The sequence below is a fragment of the Macaca nemestrina genome, chromosome 5 (genome assembly GCF_043159975.1).
Source record: "Macaca nemestrina isolate mMacNem1 chromosome 5, mMacNem.hap1, whole genome shotgun sequence".
Classification (NCBI taxonomy): Eukaryota; Metazoa; Chordata; class Mammalia; order Primates; family Cercopithecidae; genus Macaca; species Macaca nemestrina.
In genome coordinates, this window is record NC_092129.1 from 69,302,391 (window position 1) to 69,329,022 (window position 26,632).

The 26,632-nt window shown below is 41.1% G+C and overlaps 1 protein-coding gene across 1 annotated transcript in view; it reads left to right on the forward strand.

The window, feature by feature from the left end:
• Positions 1-26,632, forward strand: part of LOC105489029 (protein phosphatase 1 regulatory inhibitor subunit 14C) — a 108,418-nt gene that overhangs the window by 73,589 nt on the left and 8,197 nt on the right. The window contains exon 3 of the mRNA XM_011753595.2: positions 1,037-1,069. Within this exon, the coding sequence (XP_011751897.2) occupies positions 1,037-1,069 (33 nt within the window). The remainder of the gene's footprint in view (positions 1-1,036; positions 1,070-26,632) is intronic.

Sequence of the window (26,632 nt, forward strand, 5' to 3'; positions counted from 1 at the left end):
ATGGCTACATTGCACTTAAACCCTTTGCTTTCTGAGTGCAGTGTGGGTGCCACCATCTTGCACAGGCTGGCTCAACTTGAATATCCACCAAGTTGGCAGCCAAAGGAAAGGTGTGTGCATGCGTGTGTGCACACAGAGGAGGCAAAAAGTCATTGACCGGAGGAGTGGGTTTGAAACCATTTGGATCTTGCTGGGTTATATCCAGTTAATTAAAGGAAAACTGGAGAGGGGGATTTGGTTCCTGTGGAAGGCCATCCTGGATTTGAGCTACTGAGTTAGTCCAGATCTCTCTGAAGTCTACAACCTAATGGATGCTTGAGCGTCCCTGTCCTTCTTTAAAAGAAACTGTTCCTCAGCAAGACATTCAAGACGTGGTCAAGGGGCCCGGTGTGGTAGCTCATGCCTGTAATCCCAGTGCTTTGGGAGGCCAAGGCGAGTGGATCACGCGAGGTCAGGAGTTTGAGACCAGCCTGGCTAACATGGCAAAAACCCGTCTCTACTAAAAATACAAAAATTAGCCAGGCGTGGTGGTGTGCACCTGTAGTCCCAGCTATTCGGAAGGCTGAGGCAGGAGAATTGCTTGAACCGGGAGGCGGAGGTTGCAATGAGCTGAGATCATACCACTGCACTCTAGTCTGGGAGACAGAGCAAGACTGTGTCTCAAAACAAACAAACAAACACACAGACAAAAAAAACAAAAACAAACAAAAAACGAACAAAAAAACTGGTCAAGGGTTATGTTTTGTTTTCAATGCTATGGTAGCAATAAATAAATAAATAAATAAATATTTTCCTGTTCAAAAAATTTTTTCATGTAGCACGTGTGTGTGCAGGCTGAAGAATTTATGAAGGTTAAACGTTTTGTATCTTCAGACAACCAACTGGTGCTGAAATGAAGTGTGTTTCTAGATAGTATGAAATCTTGCTTTACCATTATAAAATAATACTATGAATATAAAATGATGTTTAATTTTGCCTTAAAAATAATACTGAATTTTAAGATAATAAAACTGATCTTCTGTGTGTTTAATTCTAGGAAGCTCTTGTAGACTGCTACAAACCAACAGAGGTAAACAAATCACTTTTCCTAAATGCCATGTTTGAACTGGTTTTTATTAAATCAATTTGTCTATTTTTAAAGCAAACCACAATAAGTGGATTTGAGTGTGTGTATACCAATTAGCAATTATTATCCATGAGTGCATATGTTTGAATAGCTCTAACTTCATTATTTCTAAATACTTAAAATTAATGGAGCAGAGTGTGTTGCTTGTGTTAGATAAAAGCCAGACTTCAAAGGAAATTGTGAAAGGGTTTGGAATCATTTTAGTAAAAGTTTTAGGTTTATAACTGGTTTATACATCCTATTAGTTTATTGGTATGTATTTTTTAAAAGCTTAAAGTCAGCTCTGTCTTTCCAAAGAGTTACCTTTATTGGGAAAAAATGTTATGCTTTGTTTAGATATTTATGAAGTATAATGTATAAACATTAGCAGAAAAATGGGTATTAATGTGATTAGACTAAAGCATTTAATGTAGACTCTCATGACTGACAGCACAGAGTAGAAATTAAGGTTTAATCAGTTATGAAAATATTAGCAAGAGAAGTACTTTGTTCCTGTGATAAACTGGAGAAATTATAAGATCCGTCAGATGTTTTGAAGTCTATTTGTAACATCAAAGCCATAGTGGTAAGACTTCTGATTTTTGAAGAGATCTAATTAAAAGGGGGGAGGAAAGCATGCTTTGACAAGTATCTGATTTCAGTGACTTGGTTTGGGACTAGTTACCTATTTGAGCTTTATTCTTCCAACCTCCAGCTTTGATTATATCTTGCAGTCATAGAGATTTTTAATTTTAATTTTAGCCATCAAAATATATACTTTTAGACCAGGCTTGGTGGCCCACACCTGTCATCCCAGGCCAAAGTGGGAGGATCACTTGAGCCCAGCAGTTCAAGACCAGCCTGGTCAACAAAGCGAGATCTCATCTCTTAAGAAAAAAAAATTATACATATATATATTTAAGTTAATGTAATACAAATACATACTAATACATCTGAACCCTCCCCCCCAAAAAAATTCTGAGGCTTATTTTAAAAAGGTAACAGTGACTTTCTCCACCTTTCAGGCCCCTTCCCTATTTTATATTATATTTATGTATCATATTTCTATATTTTAATAAGCAACACTTTTGCACTTTTTGGCTGCTTCCCTTCCCTGCTATTTGCTCTTTTCTTTCTGTTTTTTCTTTTAGAGGTAGGGGCTCATTCTGTCACCCAGGCTGGAGTGCAGTGGTGCAGTCATAATTCCCTGCAACCTTGAACTCCTGTGTTCAAGCAACTCTCCCTCCTCAGCCTCCCGAGTAGCTAGGACTGCAGCCATGCATTATCACACCCAGCTAAATTATTTTTATTGTTATTTTATAGAGACTGTATCTCACTATGTTGCACACACTCATCTTGAACTCCTGGCCTCAGGCTATCCTCCTGCTTCAGCCTCTCAAAGTGCTGGAATTACAGGCATGAGCCACACTGTGCCTGGCCTACTTATTCTTTTGTTCTTAAATATGCATTTACTATTTTTTTTTCATTTATTGACTTTAGGAGAAAGATGATCACTCTCTCACTCTCCACACAATTCCTTTTCATCTATACCCTCATCAAAGTTATTTAACAGTATTTTGTTAAATTAGTAGTCAAGGTTTATAATACTATGATTTAAACAGATGTTTTTCACTGTTAAACCAACAGTAAAATATGATCATGGTTCCTTTTTGTATAGCCTTTTGTTTCTCTTGGAGTTGACAATCCTTGTCATTGTTATTATTATTAGTAGTAGTAGTAGTATTTTGAGACAGGGTCTCGCTCTATCACCCAGGCTGGAGTGCAGTGGTACAATCTTGGCTCACCGCAACCTCTGCCTCCCAGGTTCAAGTGGTTCTTGTGCCTCAGCCTCCTGAGTAGCTGGGATTACTAAGCCCGGCTAATTTTTGTATTTTCAGTAGAGACAGGGTTTTGCCATGTTGGCCAGGCTGGTCTCAGACTCCTGGCCTCAACTGATCCACCCACCTCGGCCTCCCAAAGTGCTGGGATTACAGGCGTGAGTCCCCGTGCCCGGCCATAACCCTTGTCTTTAGTTTTGTCTAATACCAATTGGTATTTTTTGTTGAACTCTCTAGTGTGTTTGTCAAACATGCAATATATTTCCTGACTGCTCAAACACATCACTACCATCCCCCTGCCCCCAGACTTTTCTCCTGGAGCCCCTATACAACAATCTGGAGAAATTTTTCTTTGTGTTTATGTTTAAAATTATTCTGCTCTCTGCATCGTCTCTGTTTTCTCTGAATCTTACCTTTTTCTGCCTATTTTCATGTCTTTGCTGATTTTTGGTGGCATAGTCACATTTGAATATGGGGGAGACAGTAAGCTGATTTGCATTTGTGTGTATAAGAACAGCTTGTTTTTTTGTTGTTGTTTTTGAACAGAGTCTTGCTCTGTCCCTCCAGGCTGGGATGCAGTGGCGCCATGTAGGCTCACTGCAAACCCTGCCTTCTGGGTTCAAGCGAGTCTCATGCCTCAGCCTCCTGAGTAGTTGGGATTATAGGTGTGGGCCACCATGCCCGGCTAATTTTTGTATTTTTAGTAGGGGTAGAGTTTTGCCATGTTGGTCAAGCTGGTCTGAAACTTCTGGTCTCAAATGATCCACCTGCCTCAGCCTTACAAAGTTTTGGGATTACAAGAAAGAGGCACTGCACCCAGCCAGGGCTGCTTGGTTATTGCTGGATCTCACTATGGAGTGACCACGTTGCAAGCCAGATTTATTTTCTTAATCTGTTATGTGTGGAAGGGGATGGGTCCTCAAAAATGTCGATGTTTGGTTCTTTTTCTCTGGAGAGAGTCAGGATTTTTAGGGTTTGACCCTCAAATTTCCTCCCAGAGAGGAGAAGGCAGGAGACTTTACCATTTAGCTCTTTGGGGACTAAACCTTCTTTATTTATAGGTAGTTGGGGAATTAATATAGGAAAGCGATTTTAAGTTGTGTGATGGGTTAGACAAGAATAATGGAATTGTAGTCAAGAAAAATGATGAATGATGCAGATGAATGAACATGTAATATGGGGGTGGAAGGGGTTGCTGCAGAGAGGAAGCCCCATTGGCCACTGCAGACATGCGTTCACTCATTTCATCAAGCCCTTTTTCTTCAGTTCTCCACCTAAGTGAAGAAATTCATGCTTTGGTTATTCGGGTGAGAAAGTTTGGACTTGCAGATTTCTCTTTTGCCCAGCTTCGCAGCCAACAGTGAAATGCATTGCATTTTCTCATGGAAATGAGCCCGTTCTCTCCCTAGTTTTTGTAATGTTTGGGGAACCAATATTTACATTAGTTGAGAGCCATGCCATTCAATGAAAATGGTGGGTCTTGTCCCCGGAGCAAAAATATTTCTCATCTGGTTTCTATACTGAGGGTCAGGAGATGAAGAATATAATATTTGAACACTCTTCAGAGTTCTGAAAGCAGAAAAAGGAGCTGGAGTCTCTAAGTGAACATCTCTGTTCTTTTTTTAGCTCATGTTTCTAGGAATGGAAATGATGTAAAATGCTGAGGAATTTCATTCAAGTTCCCTTATCTGTTAATGGATCATTTCAAAAAGGCTGGACACTTTTGCCTTTGAGCGTATGTTCCTAGGAAACAGATTTTACTGGCACCTGGATTGTGATAATGACAATCAATAGCTTATTTTTTCCAGAGCTCTGTAGTTCACATTTGCACTAACATACATTGCTTTATTTAATCCTCACAATCGTCATTTCAAGTAGAGAGGGTTTGGGTAGCTTGCCCATAATGTCACAGTCGTGAGCAAGAGAGTCAGGACTCAACCCAAGTTTCTGACGCCTAATCTTGTACTCTTTCTTTCCAATCTGCTAGTCTTCCTAAGCTACTTGACTCAGCAAGAGGCTTAGAACTTTATAGGACTTTGTCTTATCTGAACTAAATGCCTATCAATTAAGGTGTTCTTTTCTAAGTAGGGATCTCTAAAGGTGCTGTTTTTGATCAAAATTATTTTACTTACAACTGTTATGCCACTTGGAAGTTAGAAATGTAAGGAAGATATCTTTGCTGATTTAGGTACTTTTATTTTATAACCCCTCATTGCAGAGGTAGGGTGAGTGGTGGAAAGAATACTGGAATTTGAGCCAAAGTCTTGTGCCAATGCTAGCACCAACTGTATGACTTTAAGCAATGTTCTCAACCTCTCTGAGTCTCCCTTTCCTCCTCTATAAAATGGGGTAATACTAACCATCTCTCCTCATGTTTGTAAGGATTATTTGCTATGATAACTTTTTAAAATTATTTTATTTTTTGAGAAAGAGTCTCACTGTGTTGCCTAGGCTGGAGTGTGGTGGCACAATCACAGCTCACTGCAGCCTCAATCTCCTGGGCTCAAGCGATCCTCCTGCCTCAGTCCCCCCAGGTAGCTGAGACAACAGGTGCACACCACCACACTCAGCTAATTTTTGTTATTTTTGTAGAGACAAAGTTTCTCCATGTTGCCCAGGCTAGTCTCGAATTCCTGAGCTCAAGCAATCCACCCTCCTGGACCTCACAAAGTGCTGGGATTACAGGTATGAGCCACCAAGCCTGGCCCACAGTGATAATTTTAGTGATAGTAACAACAGCAATGATAGTGGCTAAAAAATCACTAGGCACTTAGTAGATGCCAGGCACTGGTCTAATCACATCTCATGTATTAAGAGATTTAATCTTTTTTTCCAGAAAAATGTTAACATTTGTTAAATTCTTCGTAGCTTTTAAAAGAAAATTTTAAGTAGACTTTATTATTTACAGCAGTTTTAGGTTCACGGTGAAATTGACTAGAAGGTACCAATTTCCAATATGCTCACTCTCGTCCACCTCACACATGTACACAGCCTCCCCAGTTGTCACTATCTCTCCACAGAGAGGTACATTTGTTAGAACTGGTGAACCTACATTAACACATCATTATCGCCCGAAGTCCACAGTTAACATTAGGATTCACTCTTGGTACTGTACATTATGGATTTGACTGAATTCATAATGACATGTATCCACCACTACAGCATCATACAGAGTAGTGTCAGTGCCCTAATAATCTTCCGTGCTCCGCCTAGTCATCTCTCCTTCCCCCCAACCCCTGGCAACCACTGATCTCTTTATTGTCTCCATAGTTTTACCTTTCTCAGAATGTCATATAGTTGGAATTATACAGTATTTAGCCCTTCTATTTTCAGAATAGCCATAGCATGAAAATTTGTAGCCTTTTCAAACTGGCTTTTTTTTTTTTTTTTTTTTTTTGAGGTGGGGTCTTGCTTTGTCTCCCAGGCTGGAGTGTAGTGGCATGATCTCTGCTCACTGCAACCTCTGCCTTCCGGGTTCAAGTGATTCTCCTACCTCAGTCTCTCGAGTAGCTGGGATTACAGATGCGTGCCACCACACCCAGCTAATTTTTGTATTTTTTTTTTTTTTTTTTTTTTGTATTTTTACTAGAGACTGGGTTTCGCCATGTTGGCAAGGCTGGTCTTGAGCTCCTGACCTCAGGTGATGTGCCCACCTCAGACTCCCAAATTGCTGGGATTACAGGCATGAGCCACTGTGCCCAGGCCAAAATGGCTTTTAAAAAATTTGATATCAACATTTCACAGCTACAGACTGGCTTCTTTTCCTTAGTAATATGCATTTAAGTTTGCTCCTGGTCTTTTCATTGCTTGATAGCTCATTTCTTCTCAGTGCTGAATAATATTCTATTGTCTGGATGTACTAGAGTTTATGAATTCATTCACCTACTGAAATACTCTTGGTTGCTTCTAAGTTTTGGCAATTAATGAATAAAGCTGCTATAAACATTCCTGAGCAGGTTTTTGTGTGGACATAACTTCTCAAGTCTTTTGGGTAAATACCAAGGAGTAGGATTACTGTATTGTAAGAAGAATGTGTTTAGGTTTTGTAAGAATCTGCTTAACTGTCTTCCAAATCAGCTGTACCGTTTTGCATTCTCACCAGCAAAGAGAGTTCCTCTTGCTCCACATCCTCCCCAGCATTTAGTGTTGTCATTGTTCTGGATTTGGGCCATTCTAATTGGTGTGTAGTGGTATCTCATTATTGTTTTAATTTGCATTTCTCTGGTGATGTATGATTTGGAACAACTTTTCATATGTTTATTTGTCATCTATATCTTCTTTAGTGAGGGGTCTGTTAGGGTTTCTGGTCCATCTTTTAATTGGTTTGTTTTCTTTTTGTTGAATTTTAAGGGTTCTTTGAAATTTTGGATAATAGGCCTTTATCAGACATGTTTTTTGCAATATTTTCTCCCAGTCTGTGGCTTCTCTTTTTATTCTCTTGACAGGGTGTTTCACAAAGCAGGAATTTTTGTTTTCATGAAATCCACCTTATTAATGTTTTATTTCATGGATCATGGCTTTTGTGTTGTATCTACAAATCATTGTAAAACACAAGATCATTTAGATTTTTCTCCTATATTGCCTTTGGGAGATTTATAGTTTTGCAATTTACATTAGGTCCATATGTGATCCATTTGAGTTAATTTTTGTGAAGAGTGTAAGGTCTGGCTCCAGGTTCATTTCTTTGCACGTGAATTTCCCGTTGTCCCAGAATCATTTGTTGAAAAGCCTACCTTTGCTCCTTCGAATGCCTTTGCTTTTTTATCAAAGATCAGTTGATATTTATGTCGATCTGTTTCTGGGTCTCTATTCTATTCCAATTATCTATGTGTCCATTCTTTCACCAATACCACACTGTCTTGATTATGTGGCTTCAAGTATGCCTTGAGGTTGGGTAGTGTGAGTCCTCCACCTTTGTTTTTTGTCCTTCAACACTGTGTTAGCTGTTCTGGGTTTTTTGTCTTTGTATATAAACCTTAGAATCAGTTTGTTGATATCCACAAAATAGCTTCCTGGGATTTTTATTGGGATTTCATTGCATCTGTAGATCAAGTTGGGAAGAACTGACATACTGACCATATTGCATCTTCTTATCTATGAACATAGAATACCTCTCCATTTATTTCTGTCACGATATCCTCAAGCTTAAAGGTTCTTTCCTCAGCTATGTGCAGTTTACTAATGAACCCATCAAAGACATTATTTCTGTTATAGTATTTTTCATCACTAGCATTTCTTTCTAGTTCTTTCTTAGAATTTCCATCTCTCTACTTACATTCCCCATCTGTTCTTGCTTGCTGTCTACTTTATCCATCAGAGCCCTTAGCATATTAAACAGAGTTGTTTTAAATGCCTGGATGGATAATTCCAACATTCCTGCTCTATCTGAGTGGTTCTAATGCTTGCTCTGTCTCTTCAAACTGTGTTTTTCTTTGCCTTTTACTGTGTGTTATAATTTTTTTGCTAACTGAACATGATGAACTAGGTAAAAGGAACTGCTGTAAATGGGCCTTAAGTAGTGTGGTAGTAAGGTGTGAGGAGAGGGGAAGCATCCACAGTCCTGTGATTAGTTCTCAGTCTTGTAGGGAGCCTGTGTCCTTGAACTGTGAACTTCACAAGTGCTTCTCAGTTCGCCCCCATTCCCCTTTAGGTAGAGTAGATAGCCAGAGCCAGCTGGAGTTTGGTATTTCCCTTCCCCCAGGTCACTTAGGCTCTAGTAAAACCATGTCAGGTTAGACTCTGGTTAAATAGTTTCTCCTCAGGACAGATCTTGTTAAATAAACTTTTAGACTTTGAAAAAAAAAGAAGAAAAAGAAGGAGAAGGAGAAGGAAGGAAGAAGACGAGAATGCTCTGGTATATTTCAAAATGGTTCCTTTTTATCTCATCCTGCTGGAAGTTCAAGGGAATTCTTCTCCAGTGTTCACTGTGAGGACCTGGTAGAATTCTTAGAGGTGAAACTCATACAAAGGTCCTACAAAGATATGCTCCTACCTCTGCCCGTGACTGGATCCCCATGGAATTTTAATCTCTAAAACTTGTCCACTCTGAGACTAGCAATTTGTCAATTCCAGTTCAAGTTTTTCTACTCATCTTTTGGTTCCCACAAAGGTTGTTACTTTTGAGTTTCTCTTCCAGGAAGTTGGTGATTTTCTGTATTCACCTGTCAGTCCCTCTACTTCTGGGGCATTTGTTTGCTCAGTGACCTCACTTCCCTTGTGGATCTAGAAAGAGTTATGGATTTTTGAGTTTGTTCAGCTTTTTACTTTTGTTAAGATGCAGTGGCGATTTCCAAATTTCTTACGTACCTGACTGGACACAGGAAGTCTCATTTAATCTTCACAACAAAGCTAATAGATTGACACCATTATAGTCCATTAAGGAATTTGAGGCATAGAAGTATGTTCTGTAATTTGCCTAAATTCACACAGTTAATGAGTGGAGAAGTCAGGGTATGTATTAAAGCACATGACATAAAGCTTCACACATAGTAGGCCCTTAGTATGCTAGTTGAATCTGATTCTGTATAAAGTAATGCTTCTTTATCACGTGTTAAATATGCAAGATGTCCAAGTTTACCAATAATGATATTCTTGGATTATTAAATTTAAAGAGTTGACTTTAAAGAATCTCCTAACTTCCCAGAAGTGATACTGTTTTTGCTGTGTCACCTTCTGTCATATACTTTGGGTCTATGGCTTCATCCTATATGGGCCACTGGTCAATAGGGAAGGGACTTGTGTGCCCCCATTTTGATTCATATTCATTTTCCCCCCCAAATCCATAGCTGACCTGACTGATTCATATTCAATCTGTGAACTCTTGTCATGTAAATCTTCCTGATTGCTGGGAAACACAGAAGTATAATTGTGGGCACCTCACTAATGTATAAGTGATTGATTAGTAAGAATGGTGATTTCATTTTTTTCCTTAAGTAAATGCCATTTCTAATGTAGTGAATATTAAAATAGATCTGATTTAAGGGTAGCAAAAGGATGTTTCCATATAATGCAAGAGGCAAAAGAGTAATTTTATTTTGGATATTACTTGTATTTGCATGATCATTAGTGTTAGCCTAGTGGGCATGGTAAAAATCAGAGGTAGGGGTCTGGAAGCCTGCTAACCAGACTTAGGAGGAGCTTCTTTTCCTTTTTCTCACTTTCTTTGCAGTTTCCAATTTTGGGATTACAAAACAGAACCTCCATTGTACTGGGAGGATGAACAGAAAATGGATTTAATGTGGGCTGGAGGGCATCTGCCTTACCGTCTGTTAGGGGAGTTGTCTAGTCAATGAGCTTTATAAAAAAATCTCTTTTTGTAGTTGAAGATACCTATGCCATTACTCTTTGATAAACATCAGGTTTTCTTTCCACGCATTTATTTTATTTTTTGAACTAGAGGTTTTGATAGAACCTATCATTGTATCAAATTATACAATGATATCAAAGCCTATACATTGACAGGCATCCATTCACCTAGGATGACTAAGTCTGAGAGTAGGTGGCAAGAGGCATTTCTGGGTTCCAGTAATCTACCAGGTAATGGAAATGTCATGGTCACGCACTGGTGCCAGAAAGCCATGTGTGATCTGGTTTGTAAGTAGAAATCAAGCAGTATTTTCTAAAAGGCAGGCCTGCTCTGTTGTTCTTCTCATATTGGCAGTAAGAAGGCAGAGTTTCCTTCTGCCATGATTTCATGGCAACTGTGACCTTCTGACTAGCTTTGGTGATGGCCATTGTCAACCATTTATTTAGCATTCAAACCTATCTTTTAAAATCATTGTTCAGTTTATGGATACATGGAGGTACATTCCTTCTGCATTGAGCTGTTTACAGTGCAAAGAGAATGCAAATGGTGTTTACAACACAGAAAAACCATGTGGTGACTGAAAGAGACACAGCTTGGTGTTTTACAATCTTTTCTTTATTCATTTGCTCAACAAATGTGTATTGAATATCTGTGTGCCTGTAACTAATCTAGGAACTGAGACCTGGCAGGGAACTTCTACATCCATTTTTAAAGCAACCTCTTGGAAGGCCACAGTAAACTATGGTGGGAATTTAAATGCTCAAAGAATATTTAGGAATGAAAGGACAAAAATTTCAGGCTGTCAGCTTATTCGATGGTTCCCTAAGTTAGGAACCAAATTGCTTGACAGAATGCGCTTTTTAGGGCATCTGCACTTGCTAGAGGAAGCAGTCATATTATTCATTTCAGTGGATCTGAGTGTGTGTCCATAGGCAGGGGAACTCTTTTCTTATGTCAGACCCTTTTCATCTGGCCTCTCATGGGGTTTCCTCGAAAAAGACTGCAATCTTGGCCTGGGATGAGGAACAGAGCTTGAATGCTAGATTCCTGAGTTGAAAAGACACCTTTAAGAAGTTGTCGGCCGGGCGCGGTGGCTCACGCCTGTAATCCCAGCACTTTGGGAGGCCGAGACAGGCGGATCACAAGGTCAGGAGATCGAGACCATCCTGGCTAGCACGGTGAAACCCCGTCTCTACTAAAAATACAAAAAAAATTAGCCGGGCATGGTAGCGGGCGCCTGTAGTCGTAGCTACTCGGGAGGCTGAGGCAGGAGAATGGTGTGAACCCAGGAGGTGGAGCTTGCAGTGAGCCGAGATTGCGCCACTGCACTCCAGCCTGGGTGACAGAGCGAGACTCCGTCTCAAAAAAAAAAAAAAAAAAAAGAAGTTGTCACATTTAGAACAATGTTTCTGAATAGAGAAGGAATTGAGAAAGACAGACCAGAATCAGATGAAAACTACATTTTAATGGTTGTAGCCACTGGCTACAAAAGCCTTATAATGTTTTAGTGTCATTGGGCTGGCAAGTATTAAAGGATTGAGGTTTATTAGCCAGAAACATGTGTAGCTTTACTTAATAGCCCAAAGAATTTTGGTCCCATTATTACAGTTGCTCACATACTTTCATTAGGACTCTATGCACCAGACTTCATCTGCTCAAAGTAAAAGAGCCATAGATGCTGGAGCTGGAATAGGACCCACATTTGAGTCCAAATCCTATGCTCTGTCAACTCCTCACTGCCTTTTTCTGAATTTTTACTAATTGAGCACAAGCTCTACTTTAGAATATTTATAAAGCTGATTAAGATTATCTTCATTGAGGAAAATCAACCCAGAAATGTTAGGTAAGCTTGCTGAAGACATGCAGTCATGAGGCAAAACTCTGCATTTATTTCCTGGCCTTCATTCAGCACTCTTTGTAAAGTTAGGGAACTGTCCAAAAGACTGCTCTCACTTCTGGCACCAATTACAAGTTCACACGTCCTCAAAACCAACTTCAGCTTTGATCATTTTCAAGAATAATTCAAATTTTTATACTCATGGTTCTGATTTATTACAGGGAAAGGCTATAGTCAAGGGAAGAGACAGATGGGACAGGGTCCAGGAAAGTGCAAATGTGAAGCTTCCACGTGTCTCCTCCCTGTGGAATGGACAGCATTCTCTTAGCAGTGATATGTGACAATATGCAGAAAGTATTAGCAATCTGAGAAGCTAACTTGAGCCTGGGTGTCCAGAGTTTTTACTGGGGCTTGATCAGATAGACATAGTTGACTACCCATGTGGCTGACCTTGTCTCTAGCTGGTACTACCTGACCCAAAGTGTCTACTCTAAATCACATTGTTAGACTATCTAACTTGGCACCATACCCCAAGTAAACGAAGATGCTTTTTTTAAATTTTTTTTTAGGCAGATATTCTAAGGGCTTAGAACTCGCCTCTCAGGAGGTGAGGGCAAATTAAATTTTTCACTATACACTCTTAGAAGCAGGATGACCATGAGATGGTGATAATAACACTAATAATAATGGTGATCAGAAGAAACTAGATGGTAGTATAGGAAAACCCCTGTGGGCCTTGCTTTTGGATGCCTTCTTTCTCTTGATAATTAATAATTGTTATTTTTATAAGAGACACAATAGAGAAGGCACAAGCTTTAAAGGGCAGTGGACCTGGTTAGCATTTTCAAATGATTGATTGTGATTTTATGGCCTTTTCTTACTCATTAAACTCAGAGTGGCCAACCCTGTATTAAAAACAGCTCTACACTCTCTTCCTATACTTAGACTTATCTAGACAAAAGAAAGAATATAAAATATAGACAATATGACACATAACTTTAATTTCTATGTCTATAACAGAGTTATAATCAAAAACAAGTCCCCAAAAGTCAGGAAATAGGTTTCTTTTATCTAGGCAAAATTCAAGTATTTGTAGCAAATAATATGCTCCCTCATTGACAATGAATGAGAATCTTGGTGAAGTTATTTATACTTTAGTTCCTCAGTGATTTAAACTGGGAGATATAATTTTGCCAAATTTACTCTATTGATTGTTTACTGTGGCTGGATGATATATGTGAATTTTGTTTTATATTGCCCAAATTGAAAATGTAAAGATTATGAGACACTGGTTAGTAAGTGAGGGGATAATTAAATGCTGTAGGATTGAATCTAGGGGAGGGTTAATGAACTGTTCTGGTGCATACAAATAGAGGTTGGAATTTGGGTAAAAAAATAAATTAGCCCAAGAACAATGGACTGAATCTATAAAATAGATTAATGGGACTTCTCTCACAGTGGAACAAATTACTATTTAAAGGCAGATAGTCAAGAAAATAAATGGACAACATTGTGTCAGTGGTTTTAAGTTAAAGGAGAGGGGAAAAAAAAACCAGGATGTAGTTAAGACCTTCAGGAACTTATGTTGGCAGAAGTCATTTTAACAACAGCAGCCATGAACCCTTACCCATAACAGATCCATAAGCCTCTTTTCAGATAATGAAAAATAGGATAAGTTCTGGTGTGCCCTAGCAGCAAATGAACCTCTCAAAAGAAAAAACACCCCCTGCCCCCCAAGAAGAAGGGGGAAATTAAATGTGTCAGTGGTGAGTGATGGTGGGCGATAGGGCTTGCTGTGGAGCTGACTCATGCCTGTGACTTCTGGGAGCAAATCCCTTTGTCACTCTGAGCTGGGGAACACCCCAAAGCTGAGCTCTTCAATACTGAGTCAACTGCCTGCCTTGTTGGCCTCATCCAGGAGTTTTCAGTGTGATTTTTAAATGCTTAGCTGGTTCTTTGGGTGAGGACATTTTGCCATTTGGAACAATTTGTAGGTATTATTCTCACCTTTTCCAAGAGGCACACACCACCTGCTCATTTTCCTCACTCATCTAAACTTTGGGGATCTGGAAATTCTTCCCTTCCCACCACCCTCTTCACACTTTGCCTGATTCCCACCCGTCTGCTAATGTCAGGCTTTCTGGAAGAAGTGTCTGGTAGCTGCTTCACAGGAAACTCACCATGGAGTTGACTCATTTGCTGTAAGTTGGCAGCCACCCCCAAGCCTGGGGCAGATGGCCCCTGTGAATGTGCACCTTGAAGGAAGTAACTGGTCAGGGGCACAAAGAAGAGGCAACACATGGGAAGTTGCATGACCCATGTGGATCCCAGTCTTTGGAATCCTCATCTGCTGTTTCTCTCCCCTGTCTCCTGATCCTCTGCATAGGTAGTGGATGGGTTTTTGTTGTTGTTGTTGTTTGTTTGTTTGTTTTTGGAAAAGCTGGGTCAGCATCCGGATTTCTTCTGCGCACCCTTTATTAGAGCTTGCGTAATGTACATAATCACTGCCATTGGTGAGACTGTTTCCTGAGCAGGGATTTTAAGCATTTCTTCTTTTGTCAGGAAATACTTCCAATCCAAGGGCTACTGCATAATACCCATTTATCTCATTTAGCTTTTTAAATGACTCAAAATTCTTAAAAGAAGGACAAAAGTACAGGTAATGCACAGAACAGGGATTTGCATTGATACTGTGATTTCCCCTTTTCCTGCTTTCCAATGGGCCCATCTTTTTAAAGCAGCACATTATCATCAATGAGAGGAACAGGTGAATTACTTTGAATGACTAGGGAAGGCTACCAGATAGCTGGCTGTGGTGATAATTACAAAATGTGTGTCCATCTGCCGCTGCTGGTACTGGCTAGAGCAGGTGGGGTGCTGGGGGTGGAATATTAAAGTCATGGGCCCCAAGATGGATTAGTGCAGGAGGCAGAGCTCAGAGTAGAGCGTGGCCACTGTGATACCACGCCCCTGTGACAGGGCCATGTGGTAGAAACTCCAGGGGGAGAAAGGACCTTGTGTTTTCATGGCCATTGCCAGATCCCCTCAGAAACATGTTTGGACTTCTTTCTTTCTTAGAAATCTCTCAGCAGCATGTTGTATAAAGTCAGTTTTCCAAGCTCCCTGGAAACGTTGCATGTCTTTCTATTGCTTCTTCAATGTCTCCCCTGTATTAGTGTGTGTGAGTGTAAAGGAACATCCTAGCTTACCCCTCCCCTAATGCTCTGTGTCTTCCCTCACTCCCCAAGTCTGGCTAGCTTCCAGTGCTCGAAGGGGCATGTCTGGAGCCTTCATAGTTGCTGGGCCAGTTGACACTTTGTCTAGTTTTTCTCCTCGATTGACATTTAAAAATTTCAGTGTCTCCTCTCTCATTTTCTTCACTTTTATGCCAGAGTTACAGGAATTAATTGGTTCATTCGTACAATCCTTTACTCTGCAAAACTTTGAGCAGCTCCTCTTATTTCTTAAGCACTCACTATGCTAGGAAGACAAAGATGAGTAAGACTTTTGGAATCGTGGGAGTGACAAGTATGCACATGGATTATTTTGTATGCACTGTAACTGTGTGAAGAATATTTTGCAAATTTTCTTTTTCAGCTTGTGTATTTTGCCCAACATTAGGCGTCTGACATTTATCCATGTTAATACAGAAAGCTGTCGTTCATTCATTTTTATTACTGTACAGTATTTCTTTCTATTCATATACTGTAATGTATTTATCCATTCTTCTGTTGATACTCAGGCTGTATTCAGTTTTTCGTTATTATGAACAGCGGTGCAATAAAATAACTATTATTGACCTGTTGCCTTCCTTGTGTACAAGACTTTCTCCAGGAATATATAAGAAATGGGGTTGCTCTTAAATGTTGGCACCAGCGTGCATGCCCACCAACAGGATATAAGAATTCCCTGTTAAACTCATGATTTCTACACCTGGTATTGCTAAGTGTTAAAAATTTTGCCAATCTGATGCTATTTCATTGTTTCAACAAAATTTTTCCTGACTGCTAGTAAGGTTGAGACATTTTTTTTTTCCTACTTGCTTATTGGGTGTTCATGTTTCCTTCTCTGGAAATTTCCATTTTGAAATCTTTGCTCACTTTTCTTTTGAGTTGTTGGTGTTTTTCTTGTTGATTTTTAAGAGTTAATTATATATTCTAGAAGACAGTCCTTTGACCTTGATATAGGTTGCAAAGTTATTTTCCCAAACTGTGGAGCTTATTTGCACTTGTGTTATCTTTTGTGTACAGAAGTTTTAAATTTTAATTGAAGCCAAATTTATTAACGACATCTTTGGCTTGTGCTTTTTAAAGAAAGGTTTGTTTAAGAAATCTTGCAGCTGGGTACAGTGGCTCATACCTGTAATCTCAGCACTTTGGGAGGCCGAGGTGGGTAGATCATGAGGTCAGGAGATCAAGACCATCCTGGCTAACATGGTGAAACCCCGTCTCTACTAAAAATAAAAAAAAAAAAAAATTTAGCCAGGCATGGTGTTGGGCGCCCGTAGTCCCAGCTACTTGGGAGGCTGAGGCAGGAGAATTGCATGAACCCAGGAGGCAGAGCTTGCAATGAGCTGAGATTGTGCAACTGCATTCCAGGCTGGGTGACAGAGTGAGACTCTGTCTCAAAAAACAAAAAAAAAAAAAAAAAAAAAAAAAAAAAAGAAAGAAAGAAATCTTTCATGACTCTAAGGTCTTAAATACAGTCTTCCTTATATTTTGTTTTGAAAGCTTTCACTTTCACTTTTTTACACCTAGGTATTCAAACCCTCTTGAATTTGTTTTTGTGTATGGTGTGAGGTAGGGATCTAATTATGGTTTGTCCTATTGTCCCAGTCCCATTTATTGAGCAGTCAGTTCAGTGTACTCTCACTGCTCTGTAATCCACTTCTGTTGTATGTCAAGTTTCCTTATAAGTAGGTACTACTTCTGGCTATTTGTCTACCCCTGCATTTTGTCTCAATTACTAGGGCTTTATAATAAGTTCTTAATAAGGGTCCAGTAAGCCTACAATTTCCTTATTCAGAGTGTCTTAACTATTCTTGAATATTTGTATTTGACCAGAATTGCATTAAATGTATAAGTCAATTTGGTGAGAGAAGAGATCTTGATGATGATTTGTTCAGGACACACAAAAATGGACACTATAACTTCCTGAAGGGCAGGGACAGGTTGGAGGAAGGGATGGGTAACAGTGAGTTAGTTCACTTTTGGTCATTTGAGACCAATCTTCCCATGGGACATCTCATGGAGATCTTTGGTAGCCCCAGAAAATGTGGGTCTGGATCTCAGGGTGAAACCAGAGCTAAAGATGATCTGAGTCACTAGTGTGGCTAGTAAAAGAGAGTGCCCCAAGGGGCCTGGAAACAGAGCTTTGGAGGCCAGCATTTAATCAGCTGGTGGGTGGTGGGAGTGCAAAAAGGGGAGTGAGGAGGGGCAGTTAGAGACCCAGGTAGAGAATGTACAGCAAGTCTTCACTTAACATCATCAGTAGGTTCCTGGAAACTGAGATTTTAAGTGAAACTACATATAAACAAAACCAATTTGACCCATAGGCTAATTGACATACACAAGAGTTAAGTTCCTACAGCTTATTTCTGGTCTCAAAAACATTTCCAAACTTCTAAATAAAGACCCCCAAACACTTCTAATATTAAACATTGAAATAAATGTGAGCTATATAGACATTTAAGAAAGACTAATAAAATCAAGTTTGATAATTAGTCACCCCATTTGTGGTGAATCTGTGAGTGATAGTGATCATAGCGGTAGTGGGTTAAATCCAGGAATAAATGTGTGCAAAGTGAAAATTGTAAGACGTGCCCCCCTCCCATCACATGGTTCCAAAATAATCAGTAACCAGTATGGGAGGCTGGCCAGGCACTTTTGGACTGCATTATTTATTGTCATGCCTTTGAGTGATCATCATATTCTTTATGATTTTTGTTTTATAACTATTTGTATTCATTTATCTTCCACCCCCTTTTTCCAGTTCAGTGTTGGTAGTGGCTGGAGCTCATCCTGGCAGCTCAGAGCACACACTAAGCAGGAGCCAGCCCCGCACAGGAAGCCACCCCATTGCAGGGCATGCTCACACCTGCACCCACATTCACTCACACTGGAACGTTGTAGACATGGCAATTCATGTAACACACACAGTTGTGGGATGTGGGAGGAAACCAGAGTGCCGGGAAAAAACTCAGGCAGACATGGGGAGAGTGTGCGAACTCCTACACAGACAGTGGTTCTGGGGGGAATCTATTTTTTCCCCTACCTTATAACAAAACAATGTGGAACAAACCAATGTTCTTGGAGACCCTGCTGCAGAGGGAAGTAGGCAAGCTCCTTGAAAACCTCCCCCCCAAATTTTACTGCTATACACCTACTAGAATGACTAATATGAAAAATACTGACAACACCAAGTGTTGGGAAAGATGTGGAAGAACTGAAATTCTCGTTCCCTGCTGGTGGGAGTGTAAAATGGCACAATCACTTTAGAAAACTGTGTGGGGATTTCACAAACAGGTAAGCATACACATTCCACAACTCAGTCATTGCACTACTGAATATGGGCTCAAAAGAAACAAAACAAAAGACCATAAAAATACTTGTACAAATATATTCATAACAACTTAATTTGCAATGACCAGAACCCCAAACATTTATCAGCAGATGAATAAATAAACAAATAGTGGTCTAGCTATACAATAGAGTACTACTCAGCAATATAAAGGATCAAGACAGCTGGGTGTGGTGAAATCTGGCTCATGCTGAAATCCCAGCACTTTGGGAGGCCAAGGCAGGTAGATCACTTGAGGTTAGGAGTTTGAGACCAACCTGGCCAACATGGTGAAACCCTGTCTCTACTAAAAATACAAAAATTAGCCAGGCGTAGTGGCTCACACCTGTAGTTCCAGCTACTCAGGAGGCTGAGGCAAGAGAATCGCTTGAACCTGGAAGGCAGAGGTTGCAGTGAGCTGAAATTGTGCCACTGCACTTCAACCTGGGTGACAAAGTGAGACTCTGTCTCCAAAAAAAAAAAAAAAAAGGAATCAAACTATGGATGCACACAATAGTATCTAGTATTGGTGAATCTCAGAAATAGAGTGAAAGAAATAGAGTGAAAGTAAAAAGAATACATAAGAGGAATAATTTCATTTATGTAAAGCACAAACTAATTTATAGTGACAGATAACTGGGTTTGGGACCAGATGAGCTCTAAAGGGGAATAAGACATCTTCGGTGGTGATGGAAATGTTTTTTCTTTGTTGTGTTTTAATAGGCAGGATCTCATTTTGTTGTCCATGCTGGAGTGCAGGGGCACAATCGTAGCTCACTGCAGCCTCGAAATTTTGGGGCTCAAATGATCCTCCTGCCTCAGTCTCCTGAGTAGCTAGGACTATAGGTGCGCACCACCACACCGGGCCAATGTTTTAAATTTTTCGTAGAGATGGGATCTCGCTTTATTACCCAGGCTGGTCTTGAATTCCTGGCCTCAAGTGATCCTTCTGCCTTAGCTTCCCAAAATTCTGGGATTGCAGGTGTGAGGCACTGCACCCAGCTGGAGGGAGGGAATGTGCTGCATCTTGATAGTGATGGTGATTTCCTGGGTATAACCAATCATCGCCACTCCTCAGCGATACACTTTAAATAGATGGAGTTTATTGTTCTTAACTTACTCCTCAATGAAGTTGATAACTTAAAGACAAAAGGAAAGAAAGGGGTCCTTAGCAGTGTCAAGGGACCTGGCTGGGCACACCGGACGTGCCAATGAGGAGAACCTTGATGATTCTGGGGGCGTCTGGGTAGAATTTCAGTGGGCAGAAAAGTCAGCATTCCACTCCCTCTCTTCTCCCTTTCCTCCTTCCCCTCCTTCTTTCTTCTTTTTTTCCCTGCTTTGCCTCATTTTTTTCTTCTTCTTTTCTGATTTATAAGACAGCTAGAATAGAAGGGAACTACTGAGGGATCTGGAGATTTTTATGGTCCCCTTGGGAAGAGGCTGTGGGCAGAACTGGAGGAAAAGGTTTGTCGTACTCAGGGGAGAATTTCCAGTCTAGCTGTGGACACTTACCTTTGCACGTCTTTCGTCCCTCCTCCAATGCTGGAAAATGAAGGATTGCTGTGTTTATCATAACGCATTTTCGGTCATTTTAGTTTAGTTTGTAATTAGACTACAATTACCTAACCCAGTTGCTTAATAATAAAGACTATTCACCCTAGGCAGCATGGTGCAAAGGGAATTGTGCCCTCCACCCCAGGGCGCTGATCCCAGGTCCCTTTGGCCTTTATATTAACCTACGGTTTGAATCTTGGTCTGACCATTGAGCTGCTGTGTGACCTCAGACAAACCTCTAAACCCTTCTGAGCCTGGTTTATAATACTTGTAATGATCAAATGAGACAGTATGTGAAAATAAAGAGAGTGGCTGTCACATGAAAGGTGCCTAGTAAGTATGTGCTGTATCTGAATCCCTGACAGATATATTCAGTACCTGTGAGAGCACGGTACTGTGCCAAACAAACTAGAAATGCACACACATGGGAAAGAAAAGTCTCAGGTGAGTGAATGCATTAAAAAGGTACATGTGGTGCATTCTCAGATACCAAAATAGTGCTCAGGACTGAGGTGAGAGGTAGGGGCCCAAGAGTTTACTGAAGAGAGGACCTTTTCATTGTTTTCAGCGGGAGGGTGAAACTTCACCTGCAGTGTGACAGCGGCCACATCCAAAGACTCAGAGGAGCCCGCATGAGGAGGAGGAGCTGAAAGCGGAGGGAAGTGGTTGGTGCCACTGTGTGTGTGTGTGTGTGTGTGTGTGTGTGTGTGTGTGTGTGTTTAGCCAAGAGGGAGCTGTTGGGAAATGCCACCTAATCAAGTGCAATTCGAGCACTTCATGATGTGAAGAATAAATATGCTTTCCTTTGTAGTCCCTTGAGAGGGGAAGTAGAACATTCTGGGTGGCTCTGGAGTGGCTGATTTTGGTCCTGGGCTGTTGCTCAGGCTGTGGGGAGGAGCGGTCCCAGCAGGAATCTGAGGAAGGAGCTACAGGGACTGTGGCCCTTGGCCAGGCGGGATGGAGAGTCTGCTGTGGATTTTCTCAGCGGTTAGAGCCTCTGTTGTCTAAGCTGGGAAAACTGACAATCACTGAGGGAGAAACACTGGCAGGACACTGACAGCTTCCTTAGAAGACACACATGTGTGCTGCGCCCAGCGTGATGTCCGTGCCCCAGCCTGAGCACCCAGGGTCTCACTTGGTGTCACACAACATACTTCTCCTCTGTCTTCAATGTCAAACCTTCCCCATGGTGAAAATGGGCAGGGGTGGGCCAGGGGGGAAATACGCTACATTTTTCTTACTGTGGTCAGAGTAGCACATTCTTTTTTGTTTTGTTTTGTTTGAAACGGAGTCTCGCTCTGTTGCCCAGGCTAGAGTGCAATGGTGTGATCTCAGCTCACTGCAACCTCCACCTCCTGGGTTCAAGTGATTGTCCTGCCTCAGCCCCCTGAGTAAATGAGATTATAGGCATGTGCCACCATGCCCTGCTAATTTTGTATTTTTAGTAGAGACAGGGTTTCACCATGTTGGTTAGGCTGGTCTCGAACTCCCAACCTCAGGTGATCTGCCCACCTTGGCCTCCCAAACTGCTGGGATTACAGGCATGAGCCACCATGCCTGGCCCAGAGTAGCATATTCTTGATTTGAATGTGTAGACTGGAAAGGTCAGTGTAGTCTGATGATGATGATGATGATAATGGTGATGACAGTATCAAGCACTTGTACAGCACTTACTACTATCTAAGCACTTTTCCAAACATGTAGCATACAAAAATTCATCTCATCATTTAATCCTTACAGCATCCTTGAGGTGAGGTCTTATTGTCATTGCTCCTATTTATAGTTGAGGAAAACTGAGGCATGGAGAAAATGACTCATCTCTAAGTGGTGCAGAAGGATTTGAACCCAAGTCATCTGACTCCAGAGTCCCTCTCGTAGGCATGTGGCTACACTGCTTCTTACCATGTATGTGTGGATTGGATGACTCCTTCCTGATAGGAACAAACCCATTAGGTTTTTTTAGGCATCTGTTTCAAAGGGTCCTCCTATATTTGTAAGGCAAACCTTTTTCTTCTGTTTCTCTCCTTCTTGCACCATTATATGATCCATAGTCCTCAGGACATGGCCCCAGCCTCATCACAAGCAGTACATGTGACAATGTGTCCACCTGCAGTTCTGTCCCTGCCCAGGGCTCGGCACAGCAGCCCACAGAATGCTTCTGCTGAGAGGTAGATTCTAAGGTGTGGACCCAGGACCTCTTAGGTAGTATTTTGAGACATATCTGGACAAAAGCTACTAAGGCAGTGTGGAAAATAGATACTACTTGTCTTGAAAGCTAGGTCAAGGCAAATGTTTGTTTGTCTTTTAAAAATTATGGCAGTTAGCTGAAATTGTATTTCAACTGCTAGGAAGCTAGAATGGCCAGATCTTAGAAACTGGTGGAGAGGCAGTCAGTTAATAAAAATTTCCTTGGAAGGAGTGATGGGGGAAGGAGAAGAGAGGGAGGGAGGGAGGAAGGAAGGGGAGGGAGCTGGACCTTCCAGAGCAGTCATTTCTGGATTCTGTAGCCTTTAAATGAACACAGAGGTCTTTCGAGGGCTCTCAGAGCTCTGGCTGCCTTCTGCAGTCTTTGACTGTGAGAGGCAGTGTGGGAGGAGCCTGAACTGGCCTGACAGGGGCTGTCCTTTGCCCTCAGGGCACCCGTGCACCCCCAGCTGCACCTCATGCCATATGGTGGCAGGGCCTGTGTTCTGTGTCTTCTTTCCCAGCTGGCCTGGGAGCTCCTGGAAGGCAGAGCCTGTGCCACCTTCTGCTCTGCATCTCAGCACTTGAGTAGAGTCTGGCATAGACTCTACTTAGATTAGAGTGTGGGCTCAGTACATATTTATCAAAGTCAGTTGGCATCAAGAAGCCTGGATTCAAATATTCGCTTTGTGATCTTAGGCAATGACTTGTAATGAACTAGAATATCAGTATTTTTGAACTGTAAAACCTCTACTACATTGGATTAAATATGGGAACATGTAAAGAGGCCACAAAGTGGAGGCCTTCAATCAGGATTTCCTTCTTTTTTTTGGCAGTCGAGCATAAGCAATGTCAGATCCCCACACAGAAACCACATCCACCAGGGAGTTCCTCGTTGATCCTCACCCATCCTTTTAGCCAGGGACTGAAACTTCAAAAAAGAATGGATTCCCTTTTTAGAATATTGCAAAAGATCATGTCCTTTGTGGTTAGAAAATTGCCTTGAATAACTGATCATTTTCACTTGAATATCCTGCAACAGGGGAACACTCGTGTTCATCCTTTCAGCATGTTCAATGCATGTACAAGTTACATGGGAGGAGGCTGTATAAAGGTAGTGGTGAAACATTGGCTTGGAGACAGACTGGTTTTTAATAAAATGCACACAGAATTTTACGAAGACAGGCATATTCTGGGACAGAAAGCAATTTTCAAATTTAAAAAGATTCAAGCCATACAAAGTGTGTTCTTTGATTACAGTGGAATTACATTAGAAATAAGTAACAGAAAGATCTGGAAAATCTCCAAATACTTAGAAACTAAATGACACATTTCGAAATAACCCACTCCAAAGAAAAAATTAAAAGGGGAATTAGAAGCTATTTTAAACTGAATGAAAATAAAACCCCATCATATCAAAAATTGTGAGATGCCACTAAAACAATGCTTAGTGCTCCTGGTGGGGTTGGGGGATGGTGGGAACATATAGAAGTAAATGTCTGCATCAGGAAAGGTCACAAAGCGATGGCCTGAACTTCCACCTTAGAAACCAGGAAAAGAAGAGCAAATTAAACCCAAAGCAAGGTGGAGAAAAGAAATAATAAAGGAAAAAAACAGAAATCAGTGAAATAGAAAACAGAAAAACAGGCCAGGCGCAGTGTAATTACACGCCCGTAATCCCAGCACTTTGGAAGGCTGAGGTGGATGGATCACTTGGGGTCAGGAGTTTGAGACCAGCCTGGCCAACATGGTAAAACCCCATCTCTACCGAAAATATAAAAAATTAGCTGGGCGTAGTGGTGCATGTCTGTAATCCCAGCTACTCATGAGGCTGAGGCAGGAGAATCGCTTGAACCTGGGAGGTGAAGGTTGCAGTGAGCCGAGATTGTGCCACTGCACTCCAGCCTGGGCAACAGAGCAAGACTCCATCTCAAAAAAAGAAGAAGAAAAAAAGAAAACCAATAAAGAAAATCAGTGAAACAAAAGCCGATTCTTTGAAAAGGTCAATACAATTGATAAACTTGTAGCCGTAATGATAAATGGAAATAAGGAGAGAAGACACATTACTAATATTAGGAATGAGGGAGGTAACATCACTACAGAGTCTATAGATATTATGAACAAGCTTGTGCCAGTAAATCTGACAACTTAGTTGAAATAGGCATGATATTGTTACCAGTGGAGGGTGTCCAGGTTCTTGGCGTTTTGAACAAAGAATTGAACAAAACACACAAAGAAATGAAAGAATGAAGCAATGGAAGCACAGATTTGTTGAAACGAAGGTACACCCCACAGAGTGGGAGTGGGCTGGAGCAAGTGGCTCAGGAGTGCTGGTTACAGAAACCTCTAGAGGTTTCCCATTGGTTACTTGGCTACACCCTATGTAAATGAAGTAGTGGCCTGAGACCAGTCTGATTGGTTGCAGAAGGCAGCCAATCAGAGCCTGAAGTGAATTTTCAGTTACACCCCTGTGCAGATGAAGACTAGGCCTGTGACCAGTCTGGTTGCAGGAGGGGACCTATCAGAGGTACCTTCCGTTTTTCATCTGCAATGCAGAAAGTGGGGAGGGTTGCAAAGAGAATAGCCTCTGATATTTTTGTTACCTGAGTGTGGAAAGTTAAGGTTTTCCTTTTGATTCACTTCTAGTCAGTTTGTGCAAATCAGCCTTAGGTTCCCTGCCTCCAGACCCTATTCTCCTGCCTCAACTTTGTAATATAATAAGAAATACATATTCGCCTTGTGCTCCAGGTCCTTGGCACAAAACTCCTAAAACTCTTATAATTTCTGAGCAATCAGGTGCTATGTACATCTTTTGTTCTAATATTTCATCTTTGACCTCAGTTCTTGACTGAGTTCTTTGACCTCAGATCTCCTAATCTGTTGGAATTTCCTAGGTGATAGGAGTCTCTTTTGTTCTAATGAGGGACCTCTTGGTGGGTGCCTAAGTGGATGCTGGTCACCGGAAAGACCAAGCCACAATTAGAAACTTGGAACTTTCAACCCTACCACCATCCTCCAAAAAGAGGAAGGGGGCTGAAGGTAGAGTTAATAATTGATCATGCCTATATGATAAAGCCCACATAAAAATCCCTGAAGAACTATGGGGTTCAGAAAACTGGGTTGCTGAACATATGTATGTGCTAGGAGAGGAGCCCAGAGAGGGCATGAGAGCTCCATGCTCCTTCCCTCAAGCACTGACCTGTGTGTCTCTTCATTTGCTGTTCATCTGTATCCTTTATCACATCCTTTATTAATGTAATAAGTAAATATAAGTGTTTCCCTGAGTTCTGGGAGTTGCTCTAGCAAATTATTGTACCCACAGAGAGGGTCATGAGAACCCCAATTTATAGCTGTTCAGCCAGAAGTATAGGTGACAACCTGGGACCTAGAATTGGCATCTGAAGCTGGAGTCAGGCTTGTGGGCCTGATGCTTTAACCTGTGGCATCTAACTATAACTCCAACTCCAGGTAAACAGTGTCAGAATCAGCCAGGCACAGTGGCTCATGCCTGTAATTCCAGCACTTTGGGAGGCTGAGGCAGGCAGATCACTTGAGGCCAGGAGTTTGAGACCAGCCTAGCCAACATGGCAAAACCCTGTCTCTACTAATAATACAAAAATTAGCTGGGCATAGTGGCATGTGCTTGTAGTCCTAGCTACTTGGGAAGCTGAGGCACAAGAATCACTTGAACCTGGGAGGTGGAGGTTTTAATGAGCCGGGATCATGCTATTGCACTCCAGCCTGGATGACAGAGTGAGACTCTGTCTCAAAAAAAAAAAAAAAAAAAGGTCAGAATTGAATTGAATCGAAGGATCGTAGGACACTCTGTTGATGTCTTCTGGAGAATTACTTGATACAAAACTTCCCCTCAAACACAACACAAAACAAAACAACAAAACAACAACAACAACAACAACAAGAAGCCTTATAGGCCCAGATGGCTTCAGTGGGGAATTTTACCAGATATCTAAGAAAGAAATCCTACCAACTCTACATAAACTCTTCCAGAAACTTGAAGAGGAAGGAATACTTCCCAACTCATGCTATGAAGCTGGCAATACCCTGATACTAAAGATAAAGATATTACAAGAAAAGAAATGTACAGACAAGTATTTTACATGAACATGGATGTGAAAATTCTGTCAAATTGAGTCCCACAATATGTAAAAAAGCCATCATGATCAAGTGGGGTTTATCCCGGGAGTGCAAGATTAGTTTAACATTAGAAAATCAATGTAATTCACCACATT